The sequence below is a fragment of the Astatotilapia calliptera genome, chromosome 2 (genome assembly GCF_964374335.1).
Source record: "Astatotilapia calliptera chromosome 2, fAstCal68.1, whole genome shotgun sequence".
Taxonomy (NCBI): Eukaryota; Metazoa; Chordata; class Actinopteri; order Cichliformes; family Cichlidae; genus Astatotilapia; species Astatotilapia calliptera.
This window is the reverse complement of record NC_137423.1, coordinates 21370000-21389186: the sequence shown is the minus strand read 5'-3', so window position 1 is coordinate 21389186 and position 19187 is coordinate 21370000. Positions and strand designations below refer to the sequence as shown.

Sequence of the window (19187 nt, the reverse complement as noted above, 5' to 3'; positions counted from 1 at the left end):
GCATTAGCCCAAGATTCAAAACTGAACCGAGAGCTTCCTGAAAACAAACTTCTGCCTGTTATTCACTCACATTATCTTGGACCTCAAGCCTGGGCACGAAAGACCAGTTTCATCACGTCTGCTTAAGTCACTGTGTTCACAAGAAGCTCACAACTTAACCTTTCCATGTCGACACACATCTACATCCTGGTTCCCACTCTGTTTGTTGTTAATCTGTGTGCACGTCTGTGTGCGACAGCCTTGTGTTTTCCTCCATTTCCTGCCACAACCTGCAAGGAGATATTTGTGTGCGATCGTTCGAGCTGATTGGATCTTTGCTGGGAGTGAGTAGAAAATCTCATTGCTGATATCGCTGGCAAGTACCAGCATCCAACCATCTCTGAAACAACATTTATTATTGTCATCAGAGCTGAAAGCACCAGGAGTTTCTGCATGTGTTCCCACTAAATGAGACCTCAGAGATTTACAAAACATGCACTGATAAGATTCTACTGATTTGGAAAAAACATGTATTTTGTTTCAGTTGTTGCAAACTTTCAAAATAAAATTAAGCAAAAAAAAAAAAAAAGAAAGAAAGAAAAAAGTACAACGTTTGTATTAACACAATCTTTTCATGCAGAAGACTTTCATCTAGAAAACTGCCAAAGTGCCTGGATTATCTGGTTTTCACTGCTCTGTACTGTGAAATTAAAGCAAGGAAGCCTCGTTAGCTACAGCCTGAATGATTACAGGATGGACAGTAACTCATTAGCTGTGCAATCCACAGAAAGTATGAACCATCTGCCGAATAGAAACAGTTGAAAGGTCATTTTCACATTCTCCCTGTATGTCGATGACCTTGCAAACTCCAAGTTGAAGCGGAAAAGAAAAAAGGTCGAAATGATGCAAATTACAGACACGACCTTTTCATGTGATTACAGCGAAGACAGCCACTCAGCATACATTAATACTAAATATGCCTGGATTCCCAATCAAACATTTACAGAAAACATTTAATCAAACTGTTACCTGAGCACTCTTCCTGGACTTCAGCAGGCTCCTGATTGGTCGTCACGTCTGGAGTTCCTGATGCCATGGCAGCACTGTCACTGCTGGGAGGGAGACAGATGATGAGTTTGATGATTAATAATAATAATAATAATAATAATAATAATAATAATAGATACTTTATTGATCCCCATGGGGAAATTACTTGTTTTTCTCTGCATTTGACCCATTCACTCAGTGAAGCAGTGGGCAGCCCACTAAGCAGGCGCCCGGGGAGCAGTGTGTAGGGACGGTACCTTGCTCAGGGGTACCTCAGGGTAGCCGTTAAGTGGATTCGAACCGCCGACCTTCCGATCATGGGGTGACCACTTTACCTACTGAGCTATTACAAAGTCTTTCATAAGTTTCATGAACAAGACCAGAATCAGGCTGGCTGCTATAAATCAGTAGAAAAAAAATAGAAAAAAAATAAATGTCTGCATTTATCTAAACCTGCTTCTGCCTTCTTATTTGGCTGATATGGCAGCTACCTAGTTGCAATGTGATCAGATTAAAAAGTGATTAAAGTCCTACTTAGAAGTGTCAAGACTGCTGGTAAAAGTGGCTTGGCGTGGTCGGACCGCATGGACAGGCGACTGTTGGGGCGGATTACATCCATAACAAGTCACCACCTTATAAAATCCCCCCAAAGCTCATTATGCAACTCCTGGATGCATTAACGGTGATGTAGTTGTTCATTCATTAAACAGGTGGAAACGTGTGAAAAGTGCTTCTCTTTGCTATTTAAACTTTAATCTCCATCTGATGTGTCTCCACAATCCAAACAGTCCTAGCGGAGGCACGCCTGCTATGTTTCCAGTGTACTCCTGCGCCGTTAACTCAAGTGTTCATCACGTCAACAGCAGGTGCCCAGCAACCGCCGAACACAACCTTAAACAGATATGAAATCACATTATGAGCGGGTGCCTCGTTAAGGCTCTGTGTGCAGCAGGACTGAGGGCTTCACATTCGGGCTGCGAGTCAGCCTTCACTCTACAGTACAGTAGGTTCATTTGCGAGTCATCATTTTAACATTATTATTATTTTAAATCACTCTTTGCACTGCACAGAGCTCTCTCGAGCCCACAGGACGTCTGAGGCCACGTGAATGCAGTTCCAGCATGGTGAACCAGTTAGATGATCCTGTATAAATGTTTTACTCTAGTGTCAAATCTAATTAGCCGTGCACTGTGCTGTGTGTTGAGGATTTCCTGAGCCATTTGGCAGGAAGTTGACTCATTGCTGATATGGTTTTCAGCAAACATGTCTAATTGTAGCTGTGCCACCATTTATTTCAGGTCTGCGGAATCTGTGGAGGTTAGTTTGTCAATGCTTCACTGGGCTGAAAACAGAAACTCGATGATGTATCAGCGTGAAATTTCATAAGGATGTTTGCAGTTTCCAGAGATGAATTCCAAAGATTCTGGAGGTCCCCTGGCTGTTTGACAGCTAACCCCGTGATCTGACTCAATACAGAATAAATTACATTAACATGGATGTATTCATTGTGAACAAGTGCAGGTTGTCTAACCAAAGTAAAATAACAATAAATGAACGAATCTCCTTTGGTTTAAAGGTTTCTATGGAAACTGTGATATGTTGTTTTTGTTGAACCCAAAATTGGTGGGAAACGGGCACTATTCAAAACCCCTTTTTGTTAATCACAATAGTTTTATTTATTATGCATATAAAACCTTAAACTTGATTTCTTGTGCATCCAGAAGCTCCAAATTTTTAGTTTAGCAAAATCAAAAACAAGTCACATAGTTGGATTTTATCACGGATCAACTTTAACCTTTACCCCAAACTAATGTTATCTAAATGTGTGATTTCTGGCTTTTGAAATTAGTTTTCCCAAGTCCGTATTCCTCAAGCTCTTTCCAACTCAGATTCCCAGAAGTCCACGGCTCACACAAATATTTCTAAAACCAATCACTAACAATAAAAAAGATTCAAGTTTAATTTTGCACAAATAAAATAAAGGTCAGCATGATGTTTTCCCCCTGGTGATCCACACTCAAACTGCAGTCCCGATCGTGGCTTTACCACCTTTTTAAGTCTCGTCAATCAGCGAACAACAAACACTCAGAGCCTTTCTGTACTTTTCAAATGGTCCTTTTATGCTTCTCTAAAGCGTAGAGTTTACTTAGGGATTATGGTTACTGATGCCTGATCCCCGGTGTGATGACTCACAGTGTCAATGAAAAGCACCCATGAAATAAAAAATAAAATAAATAACAGGAAATTAAAAAGACTGAATGTTTATTCATTTTAATTATGAGGCACACCCGTAAAACTGCTCATTAACACAGCTATCTAAATCAGCCAATCACATCGCAGCAACTCAGTGCAATTAGATTATATAGACATGACAACCTGCTGAAGTTCAAACCAGCAACAAAGTTGCTTCAAGGGACTTAACAATTACCATGGTTACAGCCAAAGGATACAGAACAGCATCTCTGAATGCACAGCGGCCTGAACCTTTAAGCTGAAAGGCTACAACATGCTAAGAACAGGAAATTAAGGCTACAGTTTGCACATGCTCACCAAAACCTGAGCATACAAGACAAGACAAATGCTGACTGGTCTGATGGTTTTTCATTTCTGTTGTGAAATAAGGATGGTAGGGTCCAAACTTTGCATAAACAACATGAAAGCATGGATCCATCCTGCTTTGTACCAACAGTTCAGGCTGCTGCTGACGTAACAGTGAAGAGGATATTTTGTGGCACACTGTGGGCTCCTTAGTTCCAACTGAGCATCATTTAATCACCACAGTGTACACACCTTCTGATGGAGGATACCTAGTTATGTCATAAAGCTCAATCATCTCAAACTGGTTTCTTGAACATGACAATTGAGTTCACTGTACTGAAATGGCCCCAAGAATCACAGGATCTCAACCCAATAGAACAGTGGCCTCAACCCACCAGTCCATGAGTCTGTTGGTACCAGGCCGCGGGAGTTGAGACTCGGGTGTGAAATTTATGGTTTTCAGGGTTTTTATCGGTTTTATCATTAACTCAGTTTCCCTGGGTCTATTCCCGTGTGTTATGAATAAATCTTCCCTTTTTTTGGTACCGGTACTGGTTTTATTTGTTGTATTTATCCACGGCACCTTAAAGGCCAGTCCGTGAAAATATTGTTGAACATAAACCGGTCCGTAGCGAAAAAAAGGTTGGAGACTGCTGCAATAGAGCAGCTTTGGGATGTGGTGGAATGGGAGATTCTCGTCACAGTAGCTGACAAATCTGCAGAAACTATGTGATGATCTTTTGTCAGTATGGCCCCAAATCTCTGAAACAGTGCCTTGTTCTATGCACAAAGAATTAAGGCAGTTCTGAAGTCAAAAGGGAGTCAAAACTGGTACTAGAAAGGTCTACTTAGAATCTATATCCATAAATAATATTGCAGTTAATCTTAAACCTCACGTTATGTAAGCGAGGATCATGGGAAAAGTCAAACCATGAACACAGTTTACTTAACAGCAAGCCAACAAAGACGAGAAGTCCTTAAAGAACTAAACACAATCACAATAGGCATCAAGTTCTTTTTATCAGCACCCGTGTCCATGACTACAACTGACCGATGTCCATCTGCTTATGAAGGGTGTGTCGTGACTGCTCCAGGTAAGAGCTAACAGGTTAACACTGTGATAGAATCGTTTGTGCTAAAAAAAAATTTAAGGTGGAGAAACCGCCACTGTTTTTTTCCCCCCAATCGTGTTGTTAGTGTGAGAAGACTCCCTCTCTGTTAAGGAAGCAGCTGGAGAACTTCTTGTCAACTGTGTTTACAGTGAGCTGTGTGTTAAAGAAACAGAGAACATTCCAGAGGGTCTATTGACGTACTGAGGGCCTTTCACCAGTATTACTATTATATAATCATAAGCTATTATTGGTTTGTTAAAGTCGTGTGAATCATCATCATCATCATCATCCTGTACAGACTCTGTAGTCTAACACCTTCTCTTATCAGAATTTATTTCAAAGCCACAAACGACTGAACCTCACCGATTTGTATTAAACACACGGTGGTTGTATTGTTTTGCTATATACATTATTTTTTATACTTGAAGTATTTTATTTAAATGCCATGGTTACAAACTGGTATATGCCAATGCTGTTATCAGGTGATCACAGTACAACCATGAGTTAACTGCATACACACTTACATAGACTCAAGCGTATCTAGAAAGCAGCTACACGAGCAGAAATGAGCATAGACACTCATACAGTGTTGTGATATGAATGAAATCAATACCAGGTAGAGGTAAGAAATAACATCAATGTTTACAGGTGAGGGCCAAAGTATTGATGTTTAAGAATTAAATTATGGGGTCCAAACTGCTGCTCTCATGTCTGGGTATTAAGCATTTAATAGAACTGAAGCCACCATGTAGTTAGCATAGAAAAAGCTAGCATTGTTTTCTGCAAAAGACAGTACCATCATGAATATTTAATGAATGCGTTCTCATGAATGCACGTATTGTATCCTCCTGAGCAGAGTGTAGTCAAAAACACTCAGCTCAGGGCTTCATGACAGGACATTCTTAACCAGTGAATGACGTCATGGTGGCGGAAGCCATCTTTTTTATACAGTCTGTGTACTTAAAACATAGAAATTTATATAGGATCTTTGAATTCCTGGCAGGAGAGTAAAAAAAAAAAAAAAAAGTATCTGCCAAAAATAATAAATCCTGATATGTTAAAGCTCAACTTTCATTTTAAAGAATGAGCAACAGAGCTTAAATCCTGAACCTCCAAGGGACGGATCCAACAAAGTAAAAAAAACAAAAACTCTTTTACAGTGACACAGATGTGTTAGGATGAAGATCAGATGGTCAGGAGTCACAGTGACTGACCTGTGCCCATTTCCAAAGCCGGATCCCCATGGTGACATCCTCCGCTTCATTAGAAATACAGATAGACGAAGGCAGGCGAGACAGAAGGATGGATTTGCAAACTCAATGAAAAGTGCAGATGAGACGAACACAAAAAGCGAGAGGGAGTGAGAGAAAAGAGCGAGAAAACCAGAGGAAGGGACAAACACAAGAAAGCGGGAGGGGACGGGGTCAGAGAAAGGGGCTGTGGGAAAGAACAGCATGAAAGGAAAGATGAGTCTGTTAGATAAACACAAGAATATTGGGACGAAGAGAGAGACAAAAGGGAAAACAGACTTACAGTAAACACAGAGGCTTCGCAGTGGAAACAAAACACAGACTTGCAACCAAAGATGGTAAGAAGACCCTGGACAAAGTTTTCCCTCACAGAGACATTTTAGTAAATAAACAAAGGGCCTTAAATTTTAAACAGATAATCTAGGAGATCACGACCTTAATGCAAAAACTTTTTATCCAACCATATTCAGAACAAACAGGACTTTTTCCATGGCTACTATGTCTGCACTGAAGCTTGCCTGTGTTCTTTATGTAACCTTAATTTGAGTTTACGATGAAGGACTTTTTTCAGTCTATGTTAAAGAGTTGTTGGGGTCAGCTTTGTGTTTGTAGTAAAACCACATGATTGTAACTGACTTATGGCATTTCACTTTGAAGCCAAGTCTGTGGCACACAGAGCCGAGGTGGCAATGGTGCAGCTAAGATCATCTCTGGGGCTTCAACCAGTGGATTCAGAATATAACCCAGTACTTCTTAATACACACCATACACCTAAAAAAAACAAACAAAAAAACAATAATGCAGGCTTCACATGTCCATCAAGATTCTTTCTCCACAACAGGCTGTTTCACTGTACACTGATTTAAATGAAAAGAGCTGCTTCTGCCCACTCTCCTTTTAACAAAGAGTGCTGTGGCTTTTCTTGTGTTGCCATGGATATCCTACTGGAAAATAAGGAAGGGAAAAGGATAGTGACTGGAGGTTCCTCCAGTAATATAAGTGGAAAAAAATATTCAAAAACAAAAAACCAACCAAACAAAGAAAAACTCCTGCTAAAGTTTTAACAGCAAACAGTTACCATTTTTAAACTGACCATTTATTTAAAAAACAATCTAGGTCCTGTCCTTGTTTATTGCTGTCAAAGTCCGTGTTAACATTTCCAGAGTTTCTGACTAGATTAGAACAGTTAGCTCTGGAAGCTAACGGTCATGTTAGCCACATTAGCCACATGGCATGCTAACGCTAAAGATTTTGGCATAACAACAAAAATGTGAGTGCTCCGCTGGGTCTTTCTCAGATGCCAGGAGAGCATCAAAACTCCTGTGCACGCAGAGAGGAACAAGCGGGCTCGTAGCAGGGACATGTAGAGCAAAAGATAAACAGGCTGTAGCGACGGGGTAATGCTGGACTGTTAGGCAGGTGCTTATTTGGAAGAAGTGGGCCGTGCTGGAGGTGGTAACTGTGTAGCTTTTATACTAAAGAGGGCATAAATACTGTTATGAGTATAAGCAGAGTGTAATCTCAGAACACAAAACTTATATTTCACAGCAATATTTACCCAGCAATGCCACAGGAGCCATCATAAAGCCTTAATTGCTACTTTTGGTTTACCGTATTTCAGGCTTTGTTTCTTTTCAGATTAGTTAGATGTTACGGGCTTTTTTCCCCCCAAGGTTGCACTGCTTCATGAGAATCTTCTGTCAGCTGTTCATTAACTTATTCTTGTTTCATACTTATCCTTCAGCAGCCTGACTTTCATGCAGTGCAAACACTCTCAAATATATAATTAGCTTTATTTGGAAGTGCATGACTCTATGGATGGTTGACAAGGACTGTGTGTGTGTGTGTGTGTGTACCTTATTACATAACAATGGATTAGCACGAAGAGGTATTCAGACCAGCAGGGAGTTTGCCTTTATTAGACACCTGAAATAACCTTATTAGCACCCACGTAGAGTGAGCACGCACACAGTAAGCATGTCCACATTTGTCTGTCATTAGATTGTTTCTAAAAACACACAAAAGAATACTTTAAAGCCATACTGTAAACTGCTGGTGTGGACGAACCCTGACCAAATTCAGCTATGACAACGGGATTGAACAGAGCCCAGATTACACAGCAAAAACACTTCATCTAGGAGCTGTGTGGAGACCATAGTGTCACTGTAAGCTATACAGAAGTAACTAAATATAGATAACTGTGGAGAGCGGTGCCCACAGAGTTCAACAGTAAGCTCCGATGACTCCAGCCGGGTGTTGTCCATGTGGCTTCTGTCCTTCTGACGTAACGCAAATCCAATATCGCCCAGCTTTAATCTCTCAATGGATCCAGTGTTACGAGACTCATTACACTACAGGCTTATGGCGCTGACTAATTGGCTACTGTCAACAATGACATTCAATGGTACTGACTCAGAAAATAAGCTTCTGATGTGATTAATAACCCACTCATCATTCCGAAGTTGTTTGTCTGTGTTACAGCCTCTCATTTATCTGAAAGGACTAATCTAATCTGTAAGTTGCTGTAGGTCTTACATAAAACAAATCCACCCTGCTCTGGGCCCAGTTGTTGTGAATCAGCAGTTAAACTGGCGAATATCAGCCTGATTACATTACAAACAGCAATTAGGCTCTGCATAGTGAAGGGACGGAGCCTAGAAGCTTAGCAAAGTGTAGCGTTTCAAAGCTAAACACTACTGAAACCAGGCTTCCGTCATTGCAACTGTGTCTGTTCGAGGGACTCTTGTAATGGTCTGTCTCCACAGACTTAAAGCAGGGACTTCCATTAGCCTCAAACAGAACAACCCCCTTAGCTGTGCGGCTGTACGTAGCAAAAGCAGAGCTAAACCAGAGTCACGCGGCGGCTGTTAGAGCTGAATGAGTTAACAGTGTCTATGAATGAAAATTTGTTTTCTGCCTTACATTCCAGCCCCTGAAGTAGACGCGTTCATTCACAGAGCATCACCAGAGGGCTGGTATTTCCTCCTGAATTCAGCATTTCTGAATTCCTTTTATTTATTTTTTAAGGAAGGCAATATAGACCAACTCTTAAATAACAATTCCCTGAGGTACCCCTGAGCAAGGTACACACTGCTCCCCGGGCGCCCAATGGCTGCCCACTGCTTCACTGAGTGAATGGGTTAAATGCAGAGAGCAATTTCCCCACGGGGCTCAATAAAGTACAATAATGTACACACTTTCTTCTTCTTCTTCTTTCTTCTTGAGCAGGATCACCACCGACCCAACACAGCGTGGAATCCGTCACGAAAAGCTAAAGAGAAAAAAAAAGAAAGAAAAAAGCAAAAAAAAAAAAAAAAAAAAAGCTATTTTTAGGTGCTTAGCCAGCAAATCTAAAAAAAACGACATTCCCTATACTGTATGAGACACAAAGCGAGCCTTAGGAGAACATGAAAGGCTTGAGTGGAGGAAGCTGGCCGAGGGAATAAGATGTTAGTGGGTCTGTGACGAGCCGAAAGCCTTCAATTTCCACAAAGAGAAAAAAAAAAAAAAAAAAAAAAAGACAGATGCAGGAATGAATCAAGGCAGAACGGCGAGGGAAGAGAAGGAATTTTTTCTTTTCCAGGCAGCTGAAATGATAAACTTGGCCGAGTGGATGAAGCGCTCTGCGCAGATAAGTTGCAGACTGCCATGTTGTATACACAGATAGAAGCAGCATGGGAACTTCACTGTGTTTGCACAAAATAAAGCATGCAATCTGTGGTGGTGTACATTTACTGCTTTTTTAAAACTAGAATTACTGCCTTGTGGTTATACGCTAACCAACAAGATGCATATTACATCCCTGTCTGTCCTGACTTGACCTTTGACCTTTCTGATGTTTTCACTTAATCATGTTATGCTCATTTTATCCTAAACCTACAGCTAAAAATGTGGTTTTCTTGAGGTCATGGTGATCTTAACCTTTGACCACCAAAATCTAGTCAGTTCATTTTTGAGTCCTTGCAGCTTCTAAAGAGATAAATGGTCCATGGCAATGGTCATGGCTGTCATCAGCACGGCGTTATAATGACCTGTAATCGTGTTGACGTGGTTTAGACAGACATGCACATACTCACTGTGGAGAATTATAATATCTGAGGTTTAAATCAGGCTAATGCCTGTGGCTAAATCTGCCTTTTCCTTTATTTTTCTCTTCTGTGCACATGCAAGAAGAATCATAGCATTTTGCTTTAGATGAAAACTAATGATGATGTCAAATTATAGAGACTGTAGTAAACAATGTTCTTTTATTGGAAACAGCTGGAGAGGGTTCCAGCATTGTGGAGAAAATACGTCGTTTTACACAGAACTCTGTACTCACAAAGCTTTGTCATTGAGCTCTATACACTCGTCACTGAGCAGAACCAGTTTCAACAATGCAAGTGTTTTCACTGAGGACAATGACTTGTAGAAGACAATGCAACTGAAACAAAATAGAAAATGAAACGCAAATTATGATGTTTAGCCTAATGCAAAAGTCTTGTGGAGCAAAACCGAAGTCAAGTCCACTGCTTACAACAGCAATTAATCTAAATACTTAAACGGAAGTGCTAAAGCAAAGGCCCAGCCACTCTGCTCATTGAACTGAGTGAATGTTTATATCTGCACAGTAAACACGAAGCAACAGCCAACACACGATAGCTCAGCTTAGTATGAAGACTGCAAAGATGGATGAACCGCTAAAAAAAAAGGTTAGAAAATGAGCCTGGCAGCACCTCTAAAGCTCAGGAAACATGCTGTATCTTGTCTTTTGGCAGGGACCACATGAAGTCATGTTTGTCAGTCTAGTCTTTATGCTTACAATAACCTTACTGTCTACAGGTTCTACAATTCTAGAGTTTTCTCATTTATCTTAAAGGACTCTCATTTATCAGAAAGGACTAAATTTATTAAGTGTCTGAAGGCCTGGTGTGTTTGTGCTGCTCAGACTTTAATATCTTTACGGGATAGATAAAGCAGTAGTTCTTCCTGGGTCTGATGCCCCATCCCACACTGCACAGGGTACAGTCTGGTTTGATCTGCCATCTTGTCACATGCCTTTGTCTGCATTATTTAATAAAAGATTAATAGGGGAACAGCATGGAAAAAAGGCAACGTCCTCGTAGGATAAACATCTTCCATTCTCCCACTGCTCTCTTCCCAGATGTTAAAGAGCTTTTACATGACTTTTGTTATTGTCTAACCCATCTCTGTTACACGAAGGCGCTCAATGCGAGCCAAAGGGCCATAAAAGGACATGAAAAATGTATAAAGAATGCATCCAGATAACACAGCTCCACATCATCAATGCATTACCCCTCCTTTCTCCTCATTCTTTTTACCTCTCGTCTCATTATCTCACCATCCCTTCCTTTCTCCATCTTTGTGCGATTCCCAGTCTCTTGTCTAGCTGCGCATACCTAACTGGGAACATGGCCTTTAAAACTTTGGTATTTCCTCTTGACCCATTCAGCCAGTCCACGCCTGCGCGATCAGCAGGAGAAGGTGACCGAGAAGGAAATTAGTCATGAATTTTTACTCCTGAACTCCAAAGAATGTGGCTGTGACCTACCCTTGCAATGCAAAACAATTTCTGGTTTAAAAGGTGTTGGGCGACAGATGTTAAAACAAGTTTAGGAAAACCATTGAGAAAAAAATGTCAGAGTTATTCAGTACTCATTAAAGTCAAGCTCAAAACTGAATAACGTACCTACATTTTTTATGAAGAAGCTAGCATTAGCGCAAATGCTCGGCATGCTGTGAAAAGTAGCAAAACAAAATTCAACAAACTTGATTAAAATAAATTGCTCAAGAGTTTATCCTTCTCCAGCCCAACTGCACCTGCCGAGTGACTTGGCAGGACTGTTGTGAAAAGTGATTCTAGAAATAGATGCAGCTACTGTATAATGAACCCATTAGCCATTAAACATACAGATTGCTTTCAGTAGCATCTCAGTGAATGGGAAGAGAGCCACAATAACCATGCCTTTAACCATAGCGGTGTACCATTTACTATTCATCAAGTTCAAAACCAGTATACTGCAACACCTCTATGCATATGGTCTCAGGCTACAGTGCTGTTTAATACTGGAAATCCATGCCACATTAGCTAGCCAGTGCTAACACGCTGATATCGCCGTGTATTAGCCTGTCAGCTACTAAGAAAATAACAGCTTTAAATAGTATCTTGACTGGTCTCCAGCACAAAATAGACAAAAAAAAATAAAATAAAAAATATTGCTGTTGCTTGGTTGTCAGTGGGAAACCCTATTAAAGATAATGAAAACAGTCTGTCTAACTTTATCTGCCCCCAAACACAAACCTTGAAATTCCCAGCAATGCATTTAGTATTCAAGTAGTCACGATTTAATCCCATCAAGCATTATAAGAAGCCGTCGAACTACAATGACCTTTAACACTCAATATGATGCTGCACTGCTCTGCGTGCTCATATCACAGAGGAGCACCAACATAATGTCTGATATTCCCAAGCCTTCAGTTTATGTAAACATAGAGCCTGAAAAATAAGCTACTGGGAGACAGTGCAGATGAAGTATGAAGTGGCAGTTACAAAATGTGGTTTCATTTGAAATGACTGAAATAAAACAAGACACTGCTTGTTGCAAAGCAATTCAGAGTCCCAGATAAGTCAGAAGACAGCTTAGCTTTTTATTCCAAAATTGCATTCATCTGAAACAAAGTGATCAAGCAGAAAATAAACACTGGTGACAAGACATTGGTGTTTGAATCCATTCACCAGGCACTAAAAGGCAGCTGAATGTTGATCAGTTATTTATTGCTACAGAACATATATGCTCGTCCCTGCTTTGCTACTGCCACAACTGCAACACAAGTCTTTGTAAAAAAAATAAATAAACTGGACCTGCGATCACATCCAGGTCACTTCATAACTCTGAAAGTTACCAAATTAAAGGCTGGTGCATAAAATGTAGGGATATTGATTTTATGTAACTTGGAGTTTGAGTGGTTCAGACTTAAAAAAAACAAAAAAAACAAAAAACTTTTAAACAACAAACTGCAAAATGTTTTTCACCCTGAGGTTTGGTTCAAATTGAGAAATCACTCCTTTGCATTTGGAGGTTCCTGTCAACATCCGGCTCTCGTTTTCTTTGCCACATTCTCTCCTCCATCTCCTTTCCTCATCTGTCAGTGCTCTTAGCAACAAGCCTTACATGGACTCAAGACAGCAACTGACCAAACACTTTCAGTCACTCTACACAGTCTACATTCATTTCCAGCTGCATCACCATTTCTTCTATACAAACTCAACCTGCAGTAGTTGCATAATCAGTCTTGGACCAGAAAATCCCAGTGGGGACTGGTGGGAAAATGAGAATATACCTTATCATCAGCTTTGATACTTTTATTGTGGAGTTCTACTCTACTGCTGAGCCAAACTGGAAAATGACATCAGATTTAAACAAAAAACTATCTGGGTTAGGGAGATTTAAACATTAGCTTTGCTTCACTTACTAACCGCAGAGATATATTAGCCACAAAAAGGTTTCTGGTTTGACAGACAGGGTGCTTCGCCTCCGTGCTAGGGCTCTGGCTGGGCCTTGGGGGCTTAGGTCCTTGTTGGTGTGTCGCCGAGGTTGTGGGCGGGTGGGGGCACAGGGGCTCAGCCCTGGTGCAGGGGGCCACTGGTGCATCGGCCTAACTAGGGGGCTCTTCAACTGACAGGGAGTTTGTTCCATCCTTGCAGGAGTCCACTCTGCAGGTGGGAGAGAGTCACAGGAGAGGTGGAGAATAAACTTAACCTGGGTGTCTACTGTCTTGTGCAGTCTGGGAGATGATTGAATGTTAGGGTAAAGTTTCCTCTGCAGTGGGGTCAGGTGGGCTGCCCCAGGTCCTGTGGGGGCTGGGCGGTCCTGCTGCCGTAGGCCCCGGTCTGGATGGGCCTGGGCTCCCTTGCCTTGGTGGGTGCCAAAGGACGGGGGTGCCTACTGGGGTCAGCGGGGGAGCTGAAAGCCCATAGAAGTCGGAAACATTTAAAAGGTTTAAAATATACAGGGCATCCAATAGTACTCCAACTATAATGCTGTTGTAGCCACTTAAATACCAAATGCTTCAATTTGCCCTGACTGAAATAATAATCTCATGACTTCAATTTAAATGCAGGCTCAGCCTTAATTTAGTGCATTCTGCCAAAATGCACTTGAATAAAATATAGTACAAAAGTCTTTTCTCATTTTTCCCCATTTCTAAGTTGTAAGTGATCTTTAAGAAAAGCTACAAATTCATCAATATGGATGAAGGAGGTCAGAAGAGAGACAAAGTGAGTATCTACAGTCATCTATACAACACAATAGAGCCTCTGTCATGGTTTGGTGGTTCAGCCAGTGGTGGCGATATTGATGGGATTATAAACAGAAAATATTTAATCATCCTCCAATACAACCTAGAAAGTGTCTGATTGGCAACTGTTTCAGTTTTCAACATGACAATAACTCCAAACACACGGCCAAGGGAGTAAAAGCATACCTGACAGCAAAAAGCTTCTCCCCAGAGCCCAGACCTCAACATTATTGAAGCAGCGTGGCATCATGTTAGCAAAGAACAGAACAAAAAGGCAGAAACATCCAAAGAAGAGCTTTAAATGTCCTTCAAGAAGCCTGGAGAACTATTTTCAAAGACTACTTAAAGAAATAACAAGAAACTTTGCCTAAGAGAGTTCAGGTTGTTGAAGAATAAAAAAAGGTACCCAGACTAAATATCGGCAAGCTTGTTAAAATTGCACAAACACTGTTTTTGCCTTTTAGACTGTTGTTACATGTAGTTTACCCGAGGCGGGAAGTAACAAAGTATTCCTACTTCGTTACTTCACTTCACTTGAGTAGTCATTTTTCTGACCAGTTTTTACCTGCTAAAAAACAAACTGAGGTAGACTGTGTTATTTGAAGTTTGCATGAAAACACTGTTTAGTACAGGATAAACAGGTTACTTTGCTGTACTGTGATGGATTTAAAGCATGTGAGTGATGCACAGAGGCTGTAGTGCTGATGGTCAGAGTTAGGTTACATAAAAGGGTTGCAGAGATGAATTTGAAGTTAAACTGATGATCCTTAGATTCATTTACTGAATTCCACCTTCATATGAACCCATCTAGAACAGGGGTGGGAACTCCAGGCCTCAAGGGCACAGCTGATTCAAATGGCTAAATGAGCTCCTCAAAATGTCTTGCAGTTCTCCAGAGGCCTGGTAATGAACTAATCATTTGATCCAGGTGTGTTGACCCAGGGTGAGATCTAAAACCTGCAGGACTCCTGCCCTCGAGGCCTGGAGTTTGACGCCTCTGGTGTAGAGGGTGGAAATCAGATGGAAATCAGCCAGGACAACTCATGAAACAGCTTTTGACACAAAGATAAGTAAAACTCAGCGCAGCAGTAGCAGCAGGTCAGCTGACCACAGCCTGTACATGAGAATCTAATGGCTCCCCATACTGAGCCAGTACAATTGATTTTAGGGTTCCTCCACCTGCTGAATCCACTGTAAACTCTTCCCTACACATTTTCATGTTGAGAGGCAAAGTCACCCTCTACAATGGAGACAACAGAAAATAGAGCTTTTTGTTCCGTTTCCCTTCTTTCTCCCTGCTCATGTTCTACTTACCTGAGTGACAATTTAGACTGAAATAAAGTTAGTTTCCCATCTACTTATTTTATTTAATAATTTAATATAGCCCAAGGTTCAGTTTGCTTTTCATAAAAATAAGAGGTAGAAACGTTCTTCGAGGAGCTACCTTTACTTTCTTTGAGTACGTTTCAGAGCCTGTGCTTTTTACTTTTACATGAAGTTGAATCTGTACTTCTACTTAATTACAGGATGCTTTTGCCACCTCTGATGTTTACACACCTTTCATCAAGCTGGATGCACTCATTTCCCATTTTCCTGGCAAAACAAGAAAAGAGGAGAGACTCAAGATTTTTGCTCAGTGTTGTATGTGTGTGACTGACACACACACACACACACACACACACACACACACACACACACACAATTTGTTCAAGCTCCACTCAGGCGGCTGTAAAAGCTTTCACTGTTCAACTGTCATGAGGCTGGGAGGACAAAGACAAAGAAAGTTGAAGGGGGTATCAGTGTAACCAGCACCACATCTACACAGCTCTGTTACAAAAAAAGACACTTTACTGTAGTCAAAAAGCTAAAGGCACTCATTATGCTGAGCCTCTGTGGTCCAATCACACTGCCAAGCCCAGTGTCCTATATTTAGCCAATTCAAAGCATTAAAATCACAGAGGACTTCAATCAGCAAGAACAGAAACATGCATCCAAATTTAAATGAGGAAAAAACTCTTAACACGGCCACAGCTATGCAGCATCAAACCTTAATGAGCAACAACATGAACTGATCCTGTTCCAGGAAAACATACAGGAAATCATGCCCATCCACCTGATTGTAGTTTACAGCACACATGACAAAAGCGAGTTTGACTCAGATTTACAGACTAATCACTGACTTCCAGTCAAAACCCGTCTTGCGAGTTACTCAGTTGACCGTTTGTTCCCAAGCGAGTCACTAACTGTGGTGACAAAAAGAATACAGACTGATTTGACCACTGCATTAAAAGACGGTGTGCAGGATACAAATGCAGGTCAGTGCACTCTAAGAGTTTTTATTTTTCTTGCTGCATGCACTTGTAGTCATACCGTGGAAAGCAAAAAATGAGTGGAGCGCAACAAAGAAAACACATTTTGTGGTACTAGCAGCAGTCAGCAGTCTGCATTATGATAGAGTTTTACACTGAAAATGACAAATCCCGTGAAAAAGGCCGACACCACCCATATCCTGTGACACAGGTTTGCAGAGACTGTGTTGATGACCTGAGTGAGCAGTTTGATGAAGCAATATCTGTGAGCAATCCAGTTTTTTGTTTTTTTTTCTTTCCTCGTGTGATGCAAGAACAAGGTGTTGCAATCTTCAGGTAATATTTTACAACTGAAACTTACTTGCGACCCTTAAAGCATCCGTACATCCCTGCCATGGTATAACGATGAGATGAAGCCAAAACGTGATTTGTGCGTTTTCCCGATGATGCCCAGTTTCTTCTGGTCTATGAATTTAAAGCTCTCAAACCCAAAAACTTGAGGTTTTTGTCTTCCTTTGCCCCTGTATAATGAAGACTTCTCGCTCTTCGCAGTAGAAAAGATGCCACTCCACAAGAGAAGATCGCCTTCCTCCAAGTCAAACCATCCTCTGAGGTTCCTCCCACTTTTGAGTTCCACTGAAGTCAAATTTCATACTGACCTCTCTCCTTTCATAAATCTGGCAGGAAAAGCACCAAAGCTAGCCAGTCTAAACCACTCCAAGACTCGCATTCAACTGCAGCCAAAGTGGGACGATCATAATATCGTGCAAGCAGCACAAAAATAGAGTTAGAAAAACTGAATCGCCCTTTAAAAATGAACAATTCACCAGAGAGAGAGGAAAACGTCTCTTCCCCCAACGACCACGTCCCACAAAAGAAGAACAAATTCTTTGAGTGGTACAATGCAGTGATGAAAACAATGAACTATAAATGACTGACTGGCTGCTGCATGCTTTGCTCCTCTCCTCCCAGTCACCACGACTGGTAATGCTGCTGAAGCACAGAGGGAGGAAAGATAAAGAGGGAGGAGAGAGGGAGGGAGGAGGCATGTGTGAACAAGATACTCCCCCCACGACCTTATCCTTCACCGTCTCTTTCTACTGTTTAGATATAATTAACCAGTGAGTGCCAAGTGGTTTATTGTTAATGTTTACTTTTACTAATATTACCTCAGATGTTTCCCCATAAAGACAGTGAGCAAAGTATAAAGTGTGTTGTTATTTGCAGTAACAGCACACTTTATATCCAATATAGCCTTCATAGTTAACCCTAAAGACAAATGATTACAAATCACTGTCAATTGTTATATTGATACAGCCGGTTAAGACCAAACCTAAAGAAATGTTTAAACTGGGCACAAACATGCCACTGTCCTGTCTGTCCAATATGAAGCTGGAGCCAGCTAGTTCTCGTAAAAAAGTAAGAAAATCTACTAGTCTTCACCGCTGAACCTCATTAGTCACCATGTAAATTCCAAGCAGCAAGCTCCAGGACTGGATAAAGAAAAACAGAAATCAATCTGAAGAGGAAGTGATGGAAACTGTGGTTTCGTAAATGGCCGATTTACTCCCTTTTTATAACAGTTTTGGTTCTTTTTGGTAATTATATCCACAAATAATAAAAAATATATTTAAAACAAGTAAGTGCCTTAACCTGCATTCTTTTTAATAGCCACCAACAGATGATAGCGGTGGTTGCAAAAAACACTTTGGCCCTCAAACTTGATTTCAGTAAACTCTTTCCTGGTGACCCATTCAGTTTTACTAATTAAACTATTAAGTTGATTTTGTGTATTTTTTTTGTCACTTTGCATTTCAGAAAAGTAGACTTCCCTAGCTCAAGAAGTAGAGCATCTACGAATCAGAAGGTTGGTGGTTTGATCCCTGATCCATGCCAAAGTTTCTTGGGCAAGATACTGAAGTTAGTGTGTGCGCGAATGTTAGATAAAGACACTTAGAACAGAAAAAAGTGCTCCTATGAATAGTTGTAAATGAGGTATAAAGCGTCTTGAATATACTAGAGTAGAAAAGCGCTACATTTCCATTTACCATTTAGCTGTGACGGACAAATTGTTAGCTGGTGAGGATGCAGGTTCACAGTCTCTTATCAAGACAGCAATAATAAAAAAATGGTCATCTTTAAAACCGGACTTCCCGACTAAAACCTGTCACAGAAATTGCATCCATCTTTAATACCATCTAATAGATCAAGGCTCAGTGTTTTGAATTAGCAGGGTTTGGCTTCTTCAGCAGTAGCTTTAGCTGCTAGCTATCTACGGGGCTTCACCTATGCCAATTTCAACCATATTTGCTACCTTTAGAGCCATTTAAATACAATAGTCAGACAAATAAGAAGACTTGGAGTACAGTTAATTTCAATAAAAAAAACCGACCAATGCTTGCTTTAGTTTTCTTGCTTTAGTGAATGAAAATGCTGCTTAACCTTAAACACAGAGACATTGCTAATCCTAAAAAAGCCTTCAAAACAGAACTGTACCACCACAGTAGGTACACCCATGTTTAACACATCATCTGTGGTCATTTACACACAATGATGATGTCCTGACTTCATATCCTGGGCTACTTTAGTGCTGGTATGTTTACTAAGCTATTTGTTTCTATTTTTTATGCTAAGTTATGCTAGCAGTCTGGCAT

General features: G+C 40.8%; 1 protein-coding gene across 6 annotated transcripts in view; it reads right to left on the bottom strand.

The window, feature by feature from the left end:
• Nucleotides 1-19187, bottom strand: part of LOC113033157 (uncharacterized) — a 47254-nt gene that overhangs the window by 19907 nt on the left and 8160 nt on the right. For 3 of the 6 annotated variants that reach the window (XM_026186606.2, XM_080306110.1, XM_026186626.2), the window contains exon 2: nucleotides 1009-1091. In XM_026186606.2, coding sequence (XP_026042391.1) covers nucleotides 1009-1091 — 83 coding nt within the window. Of the gene's footprint in view, nucleotides 1-1008; nucleotides 1092-16894; nucleotides 17073-19187 lie in introns of those variants that run through there. The other 3 variants (XM_026186616.2, XM_080306106.1, XM_080306100.1) reach the window with 3 other exon arrangements.